Raw genomic sequence first — 23,488 nt, forward strand, 5'->3', positions numbered from 1 at the left:
TTAAGTTATTTGTGTCCAGCAATTAACAGTTTGAATGATCTGAGTCTCTAAAAAAGTTGGAAAAAAGAAGGAAACAGTATATAAAGTTTGGGAAAAGGCTGGGAATGCCGCCAGGGTGCCTAGCATGTGTCATCCTCTTTCCTCCCTCTTTGGAAAAGACCCCTTTACCCTCCTGTGTCCAGCCCTATAATTGGTGCATGCTGCTAGCTTACCGAAAGCTGGTGGCACACCCAACCCTCTTCCTTAAAGTTTTTTGATAAATAAGAAAATAAATTCAAAGGTATAACATTGAAAAATGTAACGAGAAAACAGAAGGCTCAAAAAATAGTCTCTTTAAGATGTTTTAGTTTCCTTTTACTTTATTCTCAGCACATTCCTTTACTTCCTGCGCATCTAGTATGTGTGCTTGAACAAAGCTAGCTTGATTAGATTTCATCCATCCAGCAAATGTAACTTTAGTTCAAACCTTTTCATATATGTTTTATCCATAAAAAAGGAAGTTAATATTGTCATAATTTATGGGCTACTCAACATATATACAGAAGTAAACAACACTAATTTATAAAACATATGAAGTGCCAAAAGAAACCGTACTTTTGTTTTAGTTTGCTCAAGAAGAATGTCGCAAATGGAATATCAACAAGAATACCTTCAAACATGGCCTACAGAAACAGAAATATAAGAAATTAATTAAATTTTAAATGCATGTAGACGATCAACTTCAGTAAGTTTTCCAGAATAATAAAATCTCATACTAAAAAAACAAAAAACAATGTATGTATCAACATGGTAATAATCCAGCTAAAAGGTTTCAATTCTCGAGTCAGGGAGTACCGAAAGCCTGACAAAAACACTTTTAGAGAGCAAGCTTAGCTAAACTTGGCATTGTCGAAGGAAGAAAAGAAATAAATCGCCGAACAGAAGGACCTTTTGATTGAAGATTTCATCAAGAATAGTGCCTAAAGGTGTAGACAGTGTTAAAGGAGTAAAAGGGGTCAATGACGACCAGGATGAGCCAATGGATGGAGATTCTAAGGGGAAGGATCAACAAACAAAGAATTCTACTAGAAAAACAATGTTGTTGTTGATTCCACACACAAAAAAACGGTGCTTAAAGTTGATGAGCCAAAGGATGAGCTCATGGCTGAGAAAGGATCAAAGTATGATCTACATAAAGCCATTGATCTTGTTCCAACTGTTGAAAAACTGATTTTGCACCATTATTCTGGTTCATAAAATTGTGTTCCTGAATGGCTGGGTATATAAGTATGGGAAAAGTATCTCTGAGCTGCCAGCGGAGGGTACAGTAGCACCTCTCTTTATCTCTCTCCTCCTCACATGGAACGGCCTCTCTGCCCTCCTGTTTACAAAACTGTTCCGTTGCCCCTCATGCCCAAGTACCCTCTGCCAGTTGCTAAAAGATCCCTTGCCCTATATATACATAAACATAACTCTTAAAATATGACTCCTACTATGACTAGAACTTGCCCAAATCTAATACAACCCAAACCACTGCTTATTCAACAAATACCAGACTGAAAAGAGCACAATTCAACTCAAGTAACTAGGAAAATTCCAACTCTAAAATCCCAATGGAACTAGGACCAAACAACTTATTTGACTTTCAAACTCCTAATGCTACTAGAAAATACTTAAAAACCAGTATTCCCAACCTCTAACCAAAGTATAAGCCAATTAAAGTAGCCCATTAACCCCCACCCCTTCCCAACAAAAAAAAACTCAGTGGGCCAAAACCCCTTCTACATATAACCAATCCAAGGCCCATACTAATTAAAAAATCATATTCTTTTGCACTTTGACTGCATGATGAATTGATCTGGTTATTGACTTCTTTCAGCATAAATTCTACTGTTTGACTTGAGATCTCGTTTGCATTATCTATTTTAACCAAAACGCTTCATGAGTGATTGATGAAGATTAGTTACAATGTGATATCGAGCTAGCTTACACTCACAATATACTTATACACCGGTTCTATTTTTAACCATTTTTATAACATGCAAGTCTATGTTACATACATCTTCTGTGGAACCTGCTGATTAATGGAAATGAGTTATCATTTTACCTCTTTTTGGATTGCTATACAACTCTAAGTAGGACTTATCTTGAGACTTGCTGGGATATGAATGCAAATGCTTTTATTGTCATTACCTTTTCTGCATTGTGAGCCACTTCACATGCAGCATCAGACATCCACACATTAATGATACATGATATTTGGGCACTGATTAATGAAAGTACATCACCAATACTTTTAACATCCACATGGTTCTGTTCAAACAATTTAAAAATGAATGTGCTAGCAAATAAGAGATTAAAAAAGTATAGCCCCATAGCTAATTATCATGATAAATCTGGTTTTAAGTATTGCAACGATTCTCAATAAAGGTTTCCAAGCATTATATATGCAAGGAGGCTAGTGAAGATTATTTTTCCATCATTTATGGACAAGTGAAGCTTTATGATAAATGCCAATTGCATTTAAAGATTAAAGGCTATATGCATGAAATGATCACCTTTGCAGTGTTAAAACACAGGCTTGATCTCTTTAAGAAGTAATACATCCCAAGTAACAGCATATCATAAGTTGTTCAAACAGCTTAACACCCAACTAGCACAATTCAGCATTCTTATAGATTTAGTAATTTCTAGACAAGAAAACAACGTATTATCATCAGAGTCATATTCATTCAGAGACCCCTAAATGAATCCTGTTCCACCATTCCTATATGAAAAGCAAACTGGAATCAAGGACATAGCATACCTTTCCCAGAATGCTACCAAGAAAATGAAAAAATTGGAGATGTTGTTCATGTATCAATACTGAGCCAGGATTAGGATATAGAAGGTGGTCAGCTGTTTCCTGAAAATTAACTAAGCATGTTAAAATCACAAAATTCACAAAAAAAATAAAATTAATAAATAGCATAAAATGAGACACAAACACATAGATATAAATCAAATATCTATCTGGAGAGAGAAGGCAAGAATTAAGACCAATGAATGGACATGAACAAGTATGATGATGCATTATCTTAACCACAGCCATCATCACATATGTTAGGTTTTAGCTTTTAAATGACAATCCAAGTGAATATAGAGAGAAGGATGAAATCAAGTTAAACTGAACGAGTGATATCTCCACCAAATCAATTGATTCTTTAGGTATAAAACCTCATTTTACATGTGTGTCTTCTCCTTTCATTATGGTCATTTTCTAAAAACATTGGAAGACTTGCTACCTTGGCAGGACCCATCTGATTGTTTTAAGTGGAACAATATAATCTCTATGTAAGGAGAAGACATAATCCTTATGTTTGAATTCCTTCACATTGTACTGTAGTCTCCTCCCCAAAAAGTGGATTCTCATTGATAGATGTTCCCCCCCTCTTTTTTTTTTAGCAAAAGATTGGCTGGGTGGCCCGCCCGCCTAAGCTTGGCTGGATGGCTCACCTAATGTGCTACGTGGAAGGACGATGTAGCAATTCCCACTGTTGAATATATGGGGAAAGGTCTGGATTTGCCACTTGCAAATTTAAGCCTCAAATTCTATCATTTCCCTCCCATGTGATGGCAAACCCACCCATGTATGTCCATGCACTCCTTTGGTGGTCCATCCTCCATGTTGGTTGTCCTTGATTTTTCAATGCTCTTTTTACCACTTGACAAACTCTGTTTGGCTGAAACTCGACATGTGAAAAGGGGGCCTAGGGGTCTACCTGCATAGTCATTAAGGCATCGCTTAGGTGACCACCTTGGCATCCAGGACCCTTGACCACTAGAGTCACTTTGGTTGCTTAGGCAGGCGTTTTGCTTGCCTTGTTGGTGACGCCTTGCATCCAGGCCCCAATGACAACTATGTTACTACCTTTCCACTAAATTTCATTCCCACCTAACATGACATCTGGTACAATAAAGTGAGCTGCCCAGCCAAGCTAGGTGGTGTCGCACGGAAAAAACCCTTTGCCTCTTTTTTTTTTGTTGGCGATAAGTGTCCCCCCTTTCATTTAAAATCCATTCACTGCAGTGTTCGAGGCAACAAATTCTGGATTGGATTATTCCAATTTACAATTCACAACTAATGAAGAAACCAATTATGCACACCTACCAGGAATCATAGCAAAGCAAAATTTATACAATGCATATAGTTATATGGAACTGTCTGTACTAATTATCATTACAAATTCTTGAAAAATTAAATAGCAACTAAATGACCATATATTTAAGTTGTGCATAGTTAGATCTTACATGTTGAGTATGGAGAAATCTTATTTAGTGATTTACCCAGAATCAAAAGCAGCTGATATAGAAATTGTGAATTACAGGAAAAATCATGTTAAAGATGGTAGATTTCCCTAGTATCTATCCTGATGAATGGTTTTGGATCTTTGAGGATAAAATCATGCTAGAGGCTGTTGTGATTCCTTCAATATCCTCTCAATGGTGGACCTTTGGAGACAAGGGGGAAATGATGTCGTAGCTGCATAAAAATATCTCAATAAGACGCATGTTTAACCATAATGGAGGCATTCCAAAGACCAAGGGCAATTAGATATGTAAAGAACTAGGTGCTTATGGCCCAAAACAATCTAATCTAATTGAATTAAAAATTTCAATTATTAAAATTCTGGTCTCAATAGCATGTAAACTAGGAATTTTTTCTGCAAGCAGATTTTATGGACGGGCCAATCCATGAGCTATCTATGGACCGCCCACCTATTTGCACATAGCAGGTCTGATGGGGGCTGAAATTTTGTAGAGGGTTTCTCTGCTCACATGTTGAGTTTCAACTCAATTGGAGTTCGCTAAGTGGCAAAATAAAGCTTTCAAAATCCAGGACCACCAAGAGGGTAGATGAATGCTTAGGCTATCAAGAAGGTGCAAGACAATGCTTAGACTACCAAGAAGGTGCATGACAATAAACAGGAGGGTATACGAGTGAATAAACGATGGAATGTTGCAAGTAGCCAATTCAGACCATTATCTAGATATCTAATGGTCAAAATTGCCACATCACCGATCCACATGGCACAATTAGGTGGATCACTCATAGATATTCGACTTTCAGTACCTTCCATAAAACCTTTTGCCTTTTCTTGTCACATTTCAGCAGGCAAAAGGAAAAGTGGATGATTATATTAGCCAACACCAATAACTTCCACAGATTTAATGTGTCGCCCCCTTCTATATAAAAAATGTCCTATCCCTTCAACCTGATCTCTGTTGTGTGATTACACTGAATGATGCTGACCATATTCGATTCTTGAGGGAAGCCACTAAAGGGGAATGATGCTGATTATATTGTATTCAAGAGGGTAAGATGTCAAGACCCATGTTACTTTGGTATGGCAAAGATATGATTCCAATAAGACATGTTGTACTTAGAATTGAAGTGATGGACATGGGTATGGTTCCTATTTTGAAGTCACAAAGCAACCAACAAGGGAAGTGGGGATGGGGACGGATCACTTGGTCTGGATATACATATAGAAATTGCAAATTCCAATGGTGAATCATTCCACACTTGGGTTAAGAGGGTCAGAGAAAGATTCTCCATAGCCAATACCAATTATTTCTAAGCAAAAAGTGTCCAGATAATGGTTTCAAAGAGTTATTATCACCTAAAAAGGTAAGATATAAAACCAACCTCTCTCCCACCCTTACCCCAAAGGGGGAAAAAAAGGCAGAAACAGAGATCCAGGTCTACTTAAAAAAGAGATGTTGCAAATTTCAATTTTCAATAACCCGCAAGCAACATACACACAGACACAGGCCCAAAAATATACATTCATTTAACAACCTTAAATAACCCATACTGCACATCAAAGGCTGCACGAGTGATATTCTCCATGAAATCTTTGAAAATCCCACCACCATCAATTCCAGCCTCTTCAACTCCAAGTTCATTGACAAATGTTACTCGGATCTGAAGAAATAAAAAAAAAAAAGTGATGCATAATGTCCCGTGCAAGAGTACTCTTAAGAGAGGGAAAGCTCTTCCAAACTGCAAATGAGAAGGCGGAAAAATCCCATTGGTATTTACAAGAGATGTACAACCATACCACTCCCCGAAGATCCTCCTCAGTTAATGCACTCAACTGATTAAAAGCATCTTCAAAAAGTCGATCCCGCCTTATTCTGAATCTATGTTGGGTAAAAACAGCTTGAGGTCCATTTCTTTGCCTTGCAGCAACTAACTGTGACTGCAGATAGATTGAGTAGAGTGATTTATCAATGAACAAGTGTCAGAAAACAAACTTGGGGGACTTGTCTCGCATGTTCATGCTCCCAAAACCATGCTCATGCTCAGTATTATGTTTCACCAATGGGACATGAAGGCAGAAAATTGAAAGCAAAACCATGTTCAGTAAAATACTCACAGTGAATATTTTAACCCTGCTTGTAAATGGCACCAAGAAAGGAGCTTGTCTCAATATGTCATATGCTCTGGTATTTTCAGTAAGAGCCTGGTAGAGGAAAACAAATTATAAACATGCAGTCTACATCAAGTTGGCACTCAGAACCCAAAATATGCATGTCTGAAGCTGGTTTACCTGAGAAATGAAAACCTCATCCACAGCATCCTGAGCATGGAAGACATTTGGGGAAGTAAACTGCCGCCTATTATTCCAATCTTGTAACTGAAATAGAAACAAGATAGATCATATATGACGGAGAAAAGGTAAATACGTATTTGTCAAGCATGAGAAGCAAGTAAACCTAAATAATAGTTGAACATATCAGGTCACTCTGCTTTTAAGCAATAATGAAAGTACTTAAGTCCACTAAAATAATTACAATGAACAACAATGAACAACATTAAACAGAAAATTGGAATAGCAGCGCACACCATTTATATACAACCATGTCTATAAACACATAAGTTTTTGCTTCTTCAGAGTTGTCAATAGAAGATTATGAATATGCCCTGTCAAGAAGGTTGACAATCATGGGAGAGGGGGACCAAGAAATAGGAAGGAAGCATCTTGTACCGCTTATGTACCTGTGCAAGCAGCTCAGAAGTTACAATGCTGACCCTCTCTTGAATGAAATCAACCGAGTTCCTCCTGATGGCTGAAAGGATGGTGGAAGATTTCACTGCATTAGGAGACTTCATAGGAATTACCCATAGGAGCTGCCACAAAACCTGCAGAAAGGAGACCACAACTACATCAGAACCAAGTGAACTAAAAGTCAGTATAATACAATATTGTGCCTCTTGTTATTGGTAAATCCTGGTTTCGGTCCAAAAAGTGCAGTTGGGATCTTTGGAGGCCGTTTCAGCCTCGAAACGAGCTCGGATGGTCTAAAAAGCAGATATGTCACCGCCAGAGGCTGTGAGTTGTGTTGGGCTCGTCGAAACCTTCGAATCGATGTGTTTTAAGACATATGTTATGTTTTGGTCCGACCCTGTCCGGTTTGGCATTTTTGGGTCTAGGGGCATTTCTGTACTTTCTCGGGTTAGGGCTTTTCTATAAAGTGTTCTTATCTCTTTGAGAGGTATGTGAGTGAAATCTGAGGGTTCGTAACATTTCCAGAGGTATAGTGAAATTTGATCTGTTGCTTGGCCGTGGACATAGCTTCCCATCTTGAGGGTGAACCACGTAAATCTTCTATGTTGTGTGTTGTTTCTCTTTTGTTTTTCTTCTGCAAATCGCCATTTCTGGGCGTTGTTTTCTTAACACCTCTTACATACAATTAAGGTCCTATACTCCTATGCAGTTTTCCTTGTATAGTAATTTGGAAATTCCCAGCCCCCATCCCAATATAAATGCCCAAATCTAGTTCAGAGGCAGCTTGTGGAATGAATTTTGTCACAGGGAATAACACAACCACCTCATCATTCATTGCTGAGTTGTGACAGAATGATGCAATCCCAGGGTTTGGAAACCCTATTTGAGTTTGCTATGGGCCCACCCAAGCAATAAAGAACTCAAAAAATAAACGTAGTGGCAATGCTGTAATTATTAGGAGTCAAGACTACAAAAGAAAGCAAGTAAGCAGAATAGCACTATGAATGGGGAAGTGGTATTCCTGGAAAAATAAATAAATAAGACTTAAAAAGGAAAAACAAGATAAATGGGGGGGGGGGGGGGGTGCAGTATTGGAAACATAGTTCTAAAACTCAACGAGATCAGATCTCGAGCTTCTCGAGACGAGATCTCTTATGAAATCTCAAATCAACATTGTTTCGAGAAACTTTACCGAAATGGCATAAATCACCTTATAAATAACTCGAGACGAGATCTCTTATGAAATCTCAAATCAACATTGTTTCGAGAAACTTGACCGAAATGGCATAAATCACCTTATAAATAAGCAGCAACTCGACCCATTCTTCGAAATTTCGAAGAAAACTTGACAGTTTATGGTTTACCTAGAGAAGGGGGAAAAAGCTTGGATCTTTATTTTTTGCCACATCATCGCTCAATACTACTGGGGATTGCCACATCACTACGAAGAGATCGATTGCTGCTTACTGTGGAAAATTTGGCTACATTCAACTATTTCAGGTAAAGTTACTATTCCCAAAATCTATTTTTTGAACAAAATCTGACAAATACTTCTTGTATTGGGTAGATATTTTATGTCACACCGGAGGCCAATCTATGACCTTACAGTGTCGAAATTAAGGGTTTGACGTTTACTGCCAATTATGTCTCATAGCACTCAAACAATGTATAGAATTGGCAATATTAAATTAAGGGTTTGACGTTAACTGCCAACCAAGGGTGCAAATCCAAAACACCAAATTAAGTGCCTTTTTTTTTTTTACAATTTGAAGAGTTAAATATTTTTATTAAGCCTAAAACAAGCTTCCCTTAAAGTTTCGGAGCCAACTATGGCCATTTGCCCATCGAAACATCATACTGAAAAAAAAAATTTAAATTAGAAGAACTCGCCAAGATCTTGCTTGTCTCAACCTGGTCGAGACACCGAGTGGAGGTTAGTTTTTGAACCTTAATTGGAAATAGGGGTTTAAAGGGAGATGTATTGTAGAGGACAAGAGAGTTATATGGAAGAGGGTAATCTTCGAACTAAAAAAAAAAGGGAATAAGAAAATAAAGGGCAAAAGAGAGTGGGAATGAGGAGCTAAAGGACTTTAATTAATAAAGGGGAAAAGGTCTTCATCTTCAACCCACGATTCTCACCAGCTAGGCGGAGAACCAAAATTGATCTGGAGTGAAGAACTCACTCAATAGGCCTCGAATGAATTCAATATTTTAAGGTATATTTCTGATCCGCAATTCTATTAAATCCAGAAAGAACTGAAGGTTTCAACGACTTGAAGATCTAAAGAAATGGGCTGCAAGAAGGCCTGGCGGCCAGTACAAAACCAGACTTGAGTTCTGGTTCAATATATCGATAGGTATGGTATTAGGGCATCAAATTCAAGGGTTTGATTCACCTTGGGGAGGGGATCCTTCAATCTAAATCTCAGGGTGAGAGGACTAGGGAGGAAAGAGATTCGAAGCAATTCTTGGGGCTGCCAGTACCGCAGGACAGAACAGGGAATGGTCCAATAGGGAAAAAGAAAATAAGAGGAAGAAGAAGACAACTGCAGCCACCAGGCCACGCAACACACCACACTCGTAAGATAAACTCAATAACGCATTCAACTCCAAAAACTGAGTTGGGTTACAAGTATATAAAGAGTAGAAATAAAATAAACAAAGACTCCTATTCCAATTTTAAAACTAAAATAGAATTTTAAACTAACTAGTCTATCTCCTACGAGTCCATCAACATAAATCAAATAATAAAAGGAAATAACCCAAAGAAGTACATAACTACTACCAGCCCTTATTAAACCATAGTTGTTGATGAGCACATTTATGTGTGAAATCTTAGGGCATAAAGCATGCATTTTACCACATTGGACAGAGTTACTTTGGTGCTTTCTTGTGCTTTTTAGGTTTTAGGTGAGTTCTTGTGAAAATGGAGCAAATGATGCTAAGGAAATGTTTTTAAGATGTTTAGTGGTGTTTGGCAGTAGCCGGAGGCGCCCAGGAGTCGAGAAAATCAAGTTTGGATTGAGCACTTAAAGAATCACACCAATTAGTCAAATTTGAACGTGATTACAGTGGGCCCCTCAGCATAATTTTGAGGTGTTAATAGTATGGATGCGTAGTCCATCGAGTCAGCTTTGCAACGGTTCAAACGGCACTTGATTCCTAGTTGAAACGAAGAAGTTACGGCCATTTTCGTAACAATGCGCGAAAATGGTCTATAGGGGTTTATTTGTAATTATTGACAGTCGGCCGGGGACAAAGTAAAGCGGAAGTTCGGATTCCAGGGGCTGTAGCGCAATTATCAGAAGTTATCTTTCTATCAGCCGAAAGATTCCATTTGGAAGGCTCTGGAGCAGTCCAACTTCAACTTGAGATATCTTGGGTTCCCGAATTCCAAATTGGACGAAATTTAGGTCTATTTTGGGTGATTTTTCACAAGGAATGCAATAGTGAGGCCTATATAAGCACCCCATGCTCCACTTTTTTTTGAAGGACAGAATGGGTATTTTGTTTATTCTTTGAGTGGAATCCTAGTCATCACCCTTGCTCTCTCTCTCCTCCAACTTTTCAAGGACACTTTTGGAATTCTACTTGGGATAGATTTCTTTTGAAAGATATTCTCTCATCTATGGAAGGTTGAAAGGTCAAAGATGCCTTGATCTCATTGCTTGGAGAAGATATCTACAAAGAAAAGGAAGCACAAGTTAGAATTAGAAAGTTACTTTTTAATAAATAGAAGATTTATGTATCTAGGATTCTTTTCTCTCCCTCTTTCTATTTTTTTTCTTTTTTCTTGGGATTCAAGGCAATGTAGAGGAAGGAGAAGAGAATATTCTCTTTTCTTAGGGAATATTTCTCCTACACTTCCCTCTTCTCTCTTCTCCTCTCTTCCCCCTATAAATACCCCTACCCTCTCCTTTGTAATGTGGCTCATTCACTTAGTGAAATTTCTTTTCTTCTTTTCCTTCTAAATTGTGATTTTTGGCTTTCTAGTTTTTAGTTTTGATTTCATAAGATTAGTTCTTTCAAGTTCTTAGTTTTGATTTCATAAGTCTAGTTTAATGGTTGTAGTAGTTTTAGTTTAAAGCTTCCTAGTCTAAGTTCCTATGTTGATGACAAGACTTGGAGATTTAGAAGAGGAAGCCATGGTAAGTTTATTCAAGCACATCCAGGTTTTCATTCTCTAAGCCCTTAATCTCATTCTCCCTCTCCTCTATCTCTCTCTATCTTCTTCTTCTTCTCCCTCTATTTCTTTTATTTTTTTTTATATATGGTTGTGGTTTGTGGATGCACTTTTATTCCCTTATTCCTTTTTATGTGGTTATTATGTGTGGCTGCATTTTTTATTCCTTTCAATTTGCGTTAGTTTGATAGGTTAGATGCTCATGTGTTAGGACGCCAATTTAATCCCTTAATTTTGTTAGATGCTTATGAGTTAGGATGCATTAATTTTCATTAGTTTAATTAGTTTAATTTAACACTTTAATTTGGTTCACTTTGCATTATTTTTAAGTTAGTTAAATAGAGTGGCGTATATCTCCTCCTGTTCAACCCGTAGCTACGATTGACCCATACACTTGCGATATTATTTTAACTCAAACAGTTGTCAAGGCGTCGCTTAGGCATCCAAGCAACTTGGCTGCAGGCCGCCTAGATCACCTTGCGTCCAAGCCCCCTCCAACGCCTTAGGTCACCTAGACACCGTGACAACTATGTATTAGACCAAAAACCCAAGTTGGGCCATTTCCATCTAGGCTTGGGTTTCTAAACCCAGTCGTGTTGGTCCAATCATTCGAGTGTCACTGCATCAATTCTCCTTCTTTGAAAAGATTGCAACTCTGTCGAGTTTGGATAAGGACCAAGAAGGCTGTTTGAGACTTTGAGTCAACAAGTTGGAGGAATGATCCCTCTACCTTCTTGAGCTTAATTTCATGAAGATCTTTAGTGGGAAGGGACTTCATTTCTCCAATGTTGTGCTTGAAAGAAGAATAGGTGTAACGCCCCAAATCCAGGATAAGGATATGGTGCTGGCCCTCACGGACCACTGTTAAATAACGTTTGAAATTCTGTAACCAACTATGTGCGGAACTATAAACATTCATCAATATTCACACGTATCAGAGATGTCAGAAGTTTGCAACAGAAACTGAAATTACTATATATCACAACTACTTTGTATCACCATCCTATACAATCTCTACTGTGAACAACGGCACTGTATCAACTTTATTACAAATACTACATCTACTGTATTAATACATCCAAGATCATCTTGAAATTTACATCCCATAATGTATTTCCCAAAATGATAAAAGTGTATCATACTATCATATACATCAAAAGTCCATCTCTATCACTAACTCTTGTCTCTGTCTCTGGTTTTGGGTCTCTACTTGGAAGGGGCTACACCCTTTCCATTCGCTCTTTGACATAGTCAGTGCACGACCACTTGACATGTGCATGCTCTGTTGTAAAAACAATGATATCTATGGGGTGAGCTACACTAGCCCAATGAGAAAGAATACATTTCATATCATGCTAATGAATGTAAACAATCTTACTATGTTGTGCAATCATAATATGATATGCTGCTATGATAACTATGAATCTATAATACTATGTCTGAACATAGTATAGCTACCATAAATCACCATGCTGCATAATTGGTCATTGCACTTCACGGGGGTCTAGAAGATACTGCTACAGTGCCAATCTTCATCCACAAAGACATTGTGAGCGGTAAAAACAGGACAAAAACATACAAAAGGATGTCTCTCAACATCACCATCATTGTTGTTTACTTTACTTGGCTCACGGTCCGCCTCCAAATTAACTATCTCAAGATTCGGTTGTTCTTCAGGGGCAAAAGTAGGGGTGTCAACAGACCGGGCTGGGCCTGGCCTGGCCTAAACCCCAGCCCAACCCTAGGGATCTTAATCTAAACCCAAGCCCAGCCCGGCCCGGTCCTGATTGACCCTGAATATCTTGGCCCATTGAGTCGTGGAACTAACAAAACCCAATCACAACCCACTTAACAAAGCCCAGACTTTATTATATATATTATATATAATATATATGCATATATTATATATTATAATACAGGGCTGGACTGGCCCTGCTAGGGCTAAGGCCTCAACCCAGACCCGGCCTTGTATTAAACACAGGCTCAGCCCAACCCTGTCCGGACTCAGGGCGGACTCAAGCTGGCCGGGGGTTTTTTTTGACACCCCTAGGGAAAAGGTATAAAGGAGTCCATATCAATGTAAGCTACCGACCAGTTGGGACACTGAGTAATAATATGCCCATACCCCTTACACTTAAAACATTGAATGGCAACCTTTGGCATCACAGGAGGTTAGTCAAAACCACACCGAGGTGGAAAATATGCTCGGTTAGGTCATGAAGATGCCATAGACATACCATTTGCATGTGGCTTGCTGAATGACTTGACCTGGAGAGATTACTGTTGCTAACTAGAACTATCACCCCAAGGAAAAATATCTGAGAAAGTCTTCTGAGTACAAGGCCTCATCAAACTCTCTTCAATCTAATATGTCACCCATACTGCATCCTCCATCGTAGGCAGTTGACTGGATACTAGTGCAGCACCGAGTTGAGGGTGCAATCTATTGTGAAATTGTGCTACCAATACCTCCTCATCAGATCGAGTGGGTAAATAGTAAAACCTGGCCACATACTCCTCAACTGTCAAGCTTTCCTGTCTCAACTGTGCAACCTTGAGGTGCATGCGCTGCTTGTAGTCGGTAGGTAGGAATCTTCGGTTCATGGCTTTACTCATCTCACCCAAGTTACAACTAACCTGATGCCACGAGTCTGATTCTGTTGCTGGTGTTTGATCCACCAGACTCGAGCCGTGCCTTTTAGCTTGGCCTTTGCAAATAGAATCTTTCTGGCCTCAATCAACCCGTACCATCTGAATAACATCTCCAAATTGTGAACCCAGTCAAGACACTGCTCTGGTTTGTTGTCCCTAAAAAAATCAAGTACGCCCAGCTTCGCTCCTCTTTCAGATCCATAAAGAGGATCACATATTAACCAATGCCATATGGTGGTGGTGGTGTATGATGCGTTGGTGATGCTGGTGGGTGATGTGGCGGTAGTGGTGTAACATGAGATGGGTCCTGTGGGATAGAGTTGGAAGAATCCCTAGACTGCATGGGACTCTTTCCTTTATTTGAAGCCCCCAATCGGTCAATGGAAACTTGCACAAATGCCATCATAGTCTGGATGGAACTGATAGTTGTAGTGAGGGTTGAAATTTTGTATTGGTTTCATCTTTATAGGAGTTGAGCTATTGGAGAGCCTCACCACTGGCTACCATGGTTAGGGTTTGGAGGAATTTCAACTCCGATAGTCTGATACAAAATTGATGCAATCTAGGGGTTCGGAAACCCTATTTAGGTTCGCTATGAGCCCACCCAAGCAATGAAGAACTAAAATAAAAAAATGTAGTGGCAATGTTGTAATTATTAGGAGTCAAGGCTACAAAAGAAAACAAGTGGAATAGCATGTATGATGGGGAAGGAGTATTCTTGGAAGAATAAGTAAATAAGAGTTAAAAAGGAATAACAAGATAAATGGGGAAACTATTGGAAAAAGGGGTTTAAAGGGAGATGTATCATTGGGGACAAGAGAGTTACATGGGAGGGGGTAATCTTGGAACTGAAAAAAGGGCATAACAGAACATAGGCAAAGGAGAGGACAATATGGGAATAGGGAACTAAAAGGCTTTAATTAATAAAGGGAAAAGGTCTTCATCTCCATCCCACGATTCTCAGCAGCTAGGCGGGGAACAAGAATTGATCTGGAGTGAAGAACTCACTTGATAGGGCCTTGAATGGATTCAATTTTCTAGAGGTATATTTCTGATCCACAGCTCTATTATATCCAGCAAGCAATAGAAGGTTTCAACAACTTGAAGTCCAAAGAAATGGGCTGCAAGAAGGTCTAGCAGCAAGTACAAAACCAGACTTGAGTTCTGGTTCAATCTTTCAATAGGTATGGTATTAGGGCATCAAATTCTAAGGTTTTGATTCAACTTGGAGAGGGGATCCTTCGATCTAAATCTCAGGGTGTGAAGACTAGGGAGGAAAGATATTCAAAGCAATCCTTGGGGCTGACAATACTGCAGGACAGAACAGGGAATGGTAGAATAAGGAAACATAACTTAAGAGGAGGAAGAAGAAGAAGAAGAATAGAGGAAGAGAAGAACTGCAGCCACCAGGCCACGCAACACACCACACTCGTAAGATAAACTCAAACTCAATAACATATTCAACTCCAAAACTGAGGTCATTTACAAGTATATAAAGAGTAGAAATAAAATAAACAAAGATTCCTATCCCAACTCTAAAACTAAAATAAAAGTCAAAACTAATTAACCTCCATCAACATAAATCAAATAATAAAAGGAAATAACCCAAAGAAGTAAATAACTACTACCAGCCCTTAATAGACCACATCCCCGGGTTGGGCCGGTTCTGTCTGGGCTTGGGTTTCCAAACCCGGTCATGCTGGTCCAATCATTTGAGAGCCACTGCATCACAGAAGTGTAGTACCATTGCGTAATTCTGCATGACATTCTCTGGGTCCTGCCCAAGAATGTTTTTCATCTCTTGGACTGTAGGTTGATGTAAGATCAAGAAGGGAGGAACCGAATTGTATTTTGTTGAACAGGTGGTGGCTATATAAGGAATGTCTGAAATACCAGCAAGAGGAACCAACTCTATAAAACGGACACGAAAAAGGGTAACTGTAATACTTGAAACACCAACTCATTGGACTCCTTGGATCCTATCGTGTCTTCCAATACTTGGTTGATCGTCCTTTCCAAGAACACCAGGTCTCCTACAGATTGTGCACAAAGCCATCATTTCTAGACCATCCAACAATGCAAACCAATATGAAGACACACAAAGAGAACCATAGTTGTCAAGGTGCGTTGCTTAGGTGACCGCCTTGACAACTAGTGTTGCCTTGGTCGCCTAGGCGAGCGTTTTGGTCGACTTGGTCACCTTGTTGGTGTCAACTTGCGTCCAGGCTCCCTCCAACACCTTGGTTCGCCTAGACGCCATGACAACTATGGACATAACCACTACTCATCATTTCAGATAGCTGTAACATACCCAATCAATTGGTAATGTAGTGCTCAAATTACCATGAAGCAAGCTGTTTTTTTCTTCTAAAAAACTAATAGCCACAAATTCAGACATTTAGAATCTTCCACCCGTGTTTGACTACAGTAAATCTTCTTTTCCAAGAATGTTGGAACAAAATACTACAAATTACCTGGGTCAACTAGCTTATGAACTTACCTGTTTCAGGATAACAATCAAACCTCTGATGTCTTTTAAAGAGAGTGGTTTCTCCTGTTCATAGAATTCCTCATTATCAACTATCATAAGCATATGCCTGATTCAGCAGAAAATTTAAATCAGATAAGATGAGATGAATCACATGACATCAGAACACCACATATAGATTAAAGATAATTATGTATATCATAGTATAGAATATACAACTTCAGATAAGATGACAGGATGTGAAAAAATTTGTATCTTTTGAGATCAAACAAAAGTTACTAAAGTAATTGAAACAAGAGAAACAAGTGAACTTACTTATACACTGGACAGAAAACAGCTAAAGGTAAAAGCCAACCAGGGCCATCTCCCGATAGATGAGCTGTCGGGCCAGACAAAGAAGGCCATTGTTGATTCTCATGGCAGCACTTCATGAAGTTCCAAAGCATAGGAACAAGCTCAGTTCTGTATGCTAATACAGTCATAATCTGCTGAGGTAATGTACTGAACGTAACATGCAGGAAAGCACAAATGGCCCCAACTGCTTCCACCTCCTTATTTTCTAGCCCATCTTCAGGTGATCCGCTAAGTGAGGTACCTCTGGATAATACATTAACCTGTTAATATTATTAGAAAGAAAAAAATCAGTTAAAAAGAAGAGAATTTAAAACTGCAACCAGAGATTCAAAATGTGTCTTGCATTGGACTTTAGCATGTGAACTTTTTTTATTGGGAGTGGGGGAGAGTGGCATGGGATTAGATATATAGCAGGTGAACTTTTTGATAAAATGTTGCTATAGAGACTGATATGACACATGCCAAGGTGGCATACCAATTGCTGAAGGAGGCGTGAATCAATTGCACTGATAATCTGCTGTTCCAAATCCCCATTCATGCTCTCTACTACACATTCCTCATCAATAGCCATTTCATCAACGCCCAAAGATGAATCTGAAGTGCAAGAATAAGCAGAAATAAATCTCAATAAAGCAGTTTTAGAAGCATAAAGAAAAGAGATCTACATGAGTCAACTTCTCTATATACAACCAAAAGGTAGAAACCGAGTAAACAAATGTCAAATTTTCAAGAAATTCAAATCCTACAGGGAAAGCACACAAACAAGGGGGATAAAATACAAGAATAGTAAATACCAAGTACTAACGTAGGCAATGGAAAGGCATACCTCCCTTATTTTCTCTGTTTGACGACTTAATTGGGGGCAGTGCCTCCAACATAAATGCGGAAATCACTGCGAAGTCTATTGCCTGCATCATTAAAGAAGATAATAAAATATGATCTTAGGATCTACAAAAAAACTTTCGGACAATGACCAACCAAATCGCCCATTATCATGCATATTAATTATTCTACAGTAGTTCATACAGAAATAAGAGGAGACTAAGGAACACTTCAACACAACAATTACTGGATACTAATGAATACTTAACACTGCAGACAGGCTGAGTTAAAAAGGGTCATGATATTCAAAACGATCAGTTTATGACAGTTGAAATCTGTCACCTTGCACATCAGCAAACATGACAGGGTCCAAGTAAAAAAGGACTCCACATCCATCTCATCAGTAAAGTTCCATCCCAAAGCGAGTAACAGAAGTGCCTTAAAAGAGTTCAAAGTCATGAAATTACTGAATTACTAGTGAAATGGTCAGATGGTATTCTTGTAATTTAAGAAAAATTAAACTCACTTGTTAAACATTTCCCATGCTTGTTTCAAAGATGAAATTTGACAAGTGAGATGGGTGTTGATCCTCTATCACATGGACCCACCAACGCCCATCCAAGACTTCCACGTGGCAAGAAAATATGAACTTAGACAAAATAAAAAAATTAAAAAAAAAAACAGGTATTAAGACCTATATCTATATTTCTAGGAATATCTCAGAAACATTACAGCCCCTAACAACGGAGAGAATATCAGGCGTGCCCTGTATGGCAGACTGTAGGCTCAAGCAAGGCTTTAAAAGTATTGGGCTTTTGGTCTAGGGCCAGCAGAACAGGTTAAAAACAGGCTTGGGCATTAGTATCCAGTAATTGTTGTCCTATCGTTCAAAAGTAAAGGAGATCCAGGCATAACCCAGCTTGGGGCCATTTTCCGTACCAGAACCACAAGCCTATCATACTCAAGATTCTTTTGACAATAACAACAACAAAACATCAACCATAACCTTATCCCAACTAAATGGGGTCGGCTACATGGATCCGATAGAGGCTATGACAGTAATAGAAATAAGAGAAGTAAAAGGAAGTAAGAGGAGTAAAAGGAAGTAAAAAAGACAATAAGGAAGAAGTCCAAGCAGTAGTCAAAGCAACATCCCAGGAACATTCCCCTACAAGGGGTCAGCTACATGGGTCTTTGTCCTCCAAACAACTCTATCTGCGGTCATACTAGGATCGAGCTCTACCACATGCATATCCTTTCTTACCACTTTTCCAATAGTCAATTTAGGCCTGCCCCTACCTCTTTTAGCTCCGTCAAACTGAATCTGGTCACTCTTCCTCACTGATGCATCCATAGGTCTCCGTTGTACACGACCATACCACCTCAAGCGGCTCTCACAGAGCTTCTCTTGGATTGGTGCAACTCCCAGTTTGGTTCTAATACAGTCATTCCTTACTCTATCTCTCATTCTCTCCTGGTCTTGCCACACATCCTGCTCAACATCCTCATCTCTGCTACACTCATCTTATCTATATTACTCTTCTTAACTGCCCAACATTCAGCCTCATAAGTCATGGCCAGTCTTATTACTGTCCTGTAGAATTTCCCTTTAAGCTTAACAGGCATGCGTTTGTCACATAACACTCCCGAAGCACCTCTCCACTTCAGCCATCCTACTTTAATTATGTGGGACACATCATCCTCTATATCACCCACTTTGTTAATGGTTGATCCCAGGTATCTAAAGCATTCGCTTTGTGGTAACTCTCGCTCCTCAAGTTTCACCACTTCATCCCCGCTCCTGGTTTGACTGAAGTTACACATCATATATTCTGTCTTTGTTCTGCTTAACTTAAAACCTCGTGATTCCAAGCTTGATCTCCATAACTCCAACTTTGCATTAATCCCTTCCACTGTCTCATCTATCAAAACAATATCATCAGCGAAAAGCATACACCAAGGGACCTCATCTTGGATGTGTCTGGTTAAATCATCCATGATGAGTGCAAACAAATAAGAGCTTAGAGCTGATCCTTGGTGTAACCCAATTGTAATAAGGAATTCACTACTTTGGCCCTCTGCAATTCTGATACTTGTCACCACGCCCTCATACATGTCCTTAATTATATCCAGATAGTTACTGGAGCTCCTTCTCTTCCCTAGAACATGCCAAATGAGCTCTCTAGGGACTCTATCATAGGCCTTTTCGAGGTCGATAAAGATCATATGGAGGTTTCTTTTGTAAGCTCTAAAAATTTCCATAAGCCTCCTTAGAAGGTAAATAGCTTCTGTCGTGGATCTCCCAAACATAAAACCACATTGGTTCTCCAATATATCAGTTTCTCTTCTTAGGTGGGCTTCAATGATTTTTTCCCATAGTTTCATGGTATGACTCATTAGTTTTATGCCTGTATAGTTATTGCAATTCTGGATATCACCTTTATTCTTATAAATCGGAACTACAATGCTTCTCCTCCACTCATCTGGCATTTTCTTTGTACTCAAATCCTGTTAAACAGATTGGTTAGCCAAGATACCCCCCGAACTCCTAAGCTCTTCCACACTTCAATTGGGATCTCATTCGGTCCCGGTGTTTTACCTACCTTCATCTTTCGTAGGGCCTCTTTAACTTTTGCCTTGCCAACCCTTTGTAGATGTCCATGACATGTGTTGGCTTCAAGACTATACCTCTCCGCTTCTGAAACCATCCTATCAGTCACGGTAGCTCCATTTAGTAGGTTGTAAAAATATTCACCCCATCTCTTCATAATGTCCTCATCTCGTATTAGTACTCTACCATCATCACTCTTAATGCATCTAACATGGTCCAAATCTCTGCTCTTCCTTTCCCTTATTTTAGCTATCCGATAAGTTGCATTTTCCCCTTCCTTTTGACAATCCTAACAAAAATCATTCATTCAAAAAGTCTACCTTAAGTAGATATGTTTATAGAACCTGATTCTTCATACTCCGAAACTACACTCGTCTTCGGATTTCTAAAGAAATATCCAATCACTCAGTCATAACTTTAAGCAAAAGCTTGATGCAAGGAAAGATTCAGTCAATGAAATAATTTTCAAGCTTTTGTAATGGGTATCCTAATAAAATTTATCCTTCTTCAAAATGGAAAGCATGAAGCAAACAACAAGCAAAACTTCACCACCCTGTTTGTTCAATATTCACTAACCAATGGAAATTTCATAATCTTAAAACCTTTAAAATGTGGAAAGGATGACATCAGCAACATGCACATTAACCAATGTCAAAGAACATCATCAACAGGAGTAGAAATCATAATCCAAAAAGAGGACACAACTAGTCCTTACCATATCAAAGGAGCTGTTTAGTTGAGATAAAGCAACCACAGCAGTCTCTAATATATTTCCAAGAAGGCATGCATACCCAGGAAATTCTTGTGATAAATCATCAGGAAGAATATTGACATGACCATGCACACACAATGCCATCTGATGAATATAATGTTTGCTCATCCCACTAGTTGTGAACACCTGGTAAAGAATAACAGCAGCTGCAGTGAAAACAACATTGGCAGTTGCAAATCACAAAATTCCCTCTTTGATATATTACCGGAAGTGGCAAGTTCCTTTTAAGTCTAAGAATAAACAATCTAAATGCATCAACAGATAATCAAACGGACAAGCTAGTACAAGTTTTTAGCTATATTATATATCCATGAGTAAGTTCAGAAATATGCAAGTCAACTCCTAAAAAACCAAAAAAGAGCAAACTTTATGCTTCTGAAGCAGAAATACCATCACAAACCATGCTAATGGCAGATAATGATCTCCTTCCTTTTTAATCTAGAAGGCCTTTAGACAAAGGTTTGAATGCCATTAGGGAGTAGACACATTAGTCAGTCAGACTTACCTCTTTTAAGTGTGGGAAAAGCTGCCACATGAAAGGAATGGTAAGAACTTGGGAGGAAAAACTCCATCTTGGATCTATATTCGTACAAGTACAAGGCTGCTGACCAATGTGAGAAGCGATAAGGATAAGAACATGCTCCAATGAAGAAAGCTGTCTATTACCGGATTGAGCCATAGTACTTTGCTGCATATAGTAATCTACTTTAGCACAAGAATTTCATTACTGTAGATAACAAACAAACATGCATGAAAAAAGAACCACCAGGATGAAATCCATTAAAAAAAAACACCAGAACCAAAATGCAGTATATGAATAAGTCAGAAAAAAAAAAATCTTAATGGCCATATAACCATACAAGTGACATATAAAATCTTAAGTCTTGCCACCAAAGTGTGAATTACTAAAAGCACAAACAATCCAACCAAGGTTTAAAGTATTAACTCAAAGACAAATTTTCACTAACTTGATGATTTGGATCCTATTCAAGCAAAATAATTAGAAGGGTATCTCAAAGAATGTAATGGATACAAACCCTGCTACTAGAATTGAACTGCCAAATGTCAAGCAGATACTAAAGAGAGCTAGGAAAGCAAAATATTAATTCCACGTGGATATGACATTACTTTTGTTATGTAGACTCAAATGGAGTATCCAAGCATGGTGAAAAGAAAAATGGCAAATTGTCACAAACATCACCAACGTATTTCACCATATTCAAGAGAGGATCCTACATATCAAGGGAATACAGAAGTTCCAAAGAACTTATCACTGATATTGCAATATTGTGCAGTGCCCCTGATGTTCTAGTGATCCATCAAAAGTTCAAATATTGGCTAAATTTTGTGGAAGTTCACTTATCCTGATACTTCCAATACCGTCAATGGAAGCTTTCCTGTAAACCTAACCAAACACCATCCCTTTACCAGATTTTGAGAAATCACCATCTTTTGACATATTCACCAAATTTGACATCTGAACTGGACTCACCATTTTTGGAGGTTCTAAGTGTCCTAGTTTCTACACGTTGGGTCCTTTTTATTTTATAGATCATAAAAAAATAAATAAATAAATGGGTGAATAAAGAATTCGTTACCAAACTACCAAAGAGGAAAAGATACAAGGGCCCCCTTAGGGGGAAAAGTAAAAGAAAAGAACCCAAGAAAACAAAGCCAGACAAAGATGTACCCATCCTTTTGGAAAAATATTTTAAATGAAAAAGAATAATACTTGTAAGAAGTAGTTGACGATTGCTAGAAAAGAAAGGAGTTATTTTCTATTGGTGAGCAGCTAGAAAGTATCAAGAACTGTTTTAATTGAACTTGCATACAGTTATTAAAATATAATGAGAACTGTTTTTTTTTTTACAGTGCAACATGAACAATTTTTCTATCCTCTGCAATGTCTTAGATTCACTAAATGTTAAATTAATTTCAGAATTGAAGCAGATACTCTTCTTCCTCCTCTCTAGCTATTTTCTTCTCCATAAAGCTCTCTTGATGAAGGCAGAAAGCATATTCTTGTTCATGGAAAGCAAAAACTACTCAGAAAGCAAGATGCCCAACAGTCACTTCAAGATTTGGTAAAAAAAAATTCTTTCTTTCTTGGGAATAGGAAAATTTAACATAAAGCTCAGTAAGCAGGCTGCAGCAAGCATGGTCATTCGCTGAGGAACTGGAATCTCAAAAAAAGAAAAAAAAAACTTTACAACTTCCAACTCAATGTCAGTTTTCCATGCCAAAATCATAAGAAAATCCAATTTAAAAAAAAATATAAAAATTCATGAAAATAATGGAAGCTCTCTTTTCTGGGTAAGATTATGTTTTCATAATCTACAAATTCCAAACAAAGATTGAAAACGATCCTCGTATTTAAGTGCTTTCATATCCTGGGCAGTTAGAAGTGTCATTTTGAGAAGATATGTGTAGTAGAGATGAGGGTGTTGAGATGGATGTGCGAAAAAACTAGGAAGGATAGAGAAAGGAATGAACGTATTAGACCTAACATGGGAGTTGCCCTGATAAAAGACAAGCTCCGAGAGAGTCATTTGAGGTGGTATGGTCATGTTCA

At 38.5% G+C, this 23,488-nt stretch overlaps 1 protein-coding gene across 4 annotated transcripts in view; it reads right to left on the reverse strand.

The window, feature by feature from the left end:
* LOC122671975 (E3 ubiquitin-protein ligase UPL6-like) overlaps positions 1-23,488 on the reverse strand; it is a 69,921-nt gene that overhangs the window by 17,673 nt on the left and 28,760 nt on the right. For all 4 annotated transcript variants that reach the window (XM_043869474.1, XM_043869475.1, XM_043869473.1 and 1 more), the window contains exons 6-18: positions 21,422-21,604; positions 20,860-21,042; positions 17,538-17,619; positions 17,187-17,305; positions 16,673-16,971; positions 16,370-16,466; positions 7,025-7,168; positions 6,576-6,662; positions 6,402-6,488; positions 6,084-6,224; positions 5,822-5,947; positions 2,786-2,884; positions 595-662 (exon numbers count right to left, since the gene is read on the reverse strand). In XM_043869474.1, coding sequence (XP_043725409.1) covers positions 595-662; positions 2,786-2,884; positions 5,822-5,947; positions 6,084-6,224; positions 6,402-6,488; positions 6,576-6,662; positions 7,025-7,168; positions 16,370-16,466; positions 16,673-16,971; positions 17,187-17,305; positions 17,538-17,619; positions 20,860-21,042; positions 21,422-21,604 — 1,715 coding nt within the window. The remainder of the gene's footprint in view (positions 1-594; positions 663-2,785; positions 2,885-5,821; positions 5,948-6,083; positions 6,225-6,401; positions 6,489-6,575; positions 6,663-7,024; positions 7,169-16,369; positions 16,467-16,672; positions 16,972-17,186; positions 17,306-17,537; positions 17,620-20,859; positions 21,043-21,421; positions 21,605-23,488) is intronic.

The sequence above is a fragment of the Telopea speciosissima genome, chromosome 8 (genome assembly GCF_018873765.1).
Source record: "Telopea speciosissima isolate NSW1024214 ecotype Mountain lineage chromosome 8, Tspe_v1, whole genome shotgun sequence".
Classification (NCBI taxonomy): Eukaryota; Viridiplantae; Streptophyta; class Magnoliopsida; order Proteales; family Proteaceae; genus Telopea; species Telopea speciosissima.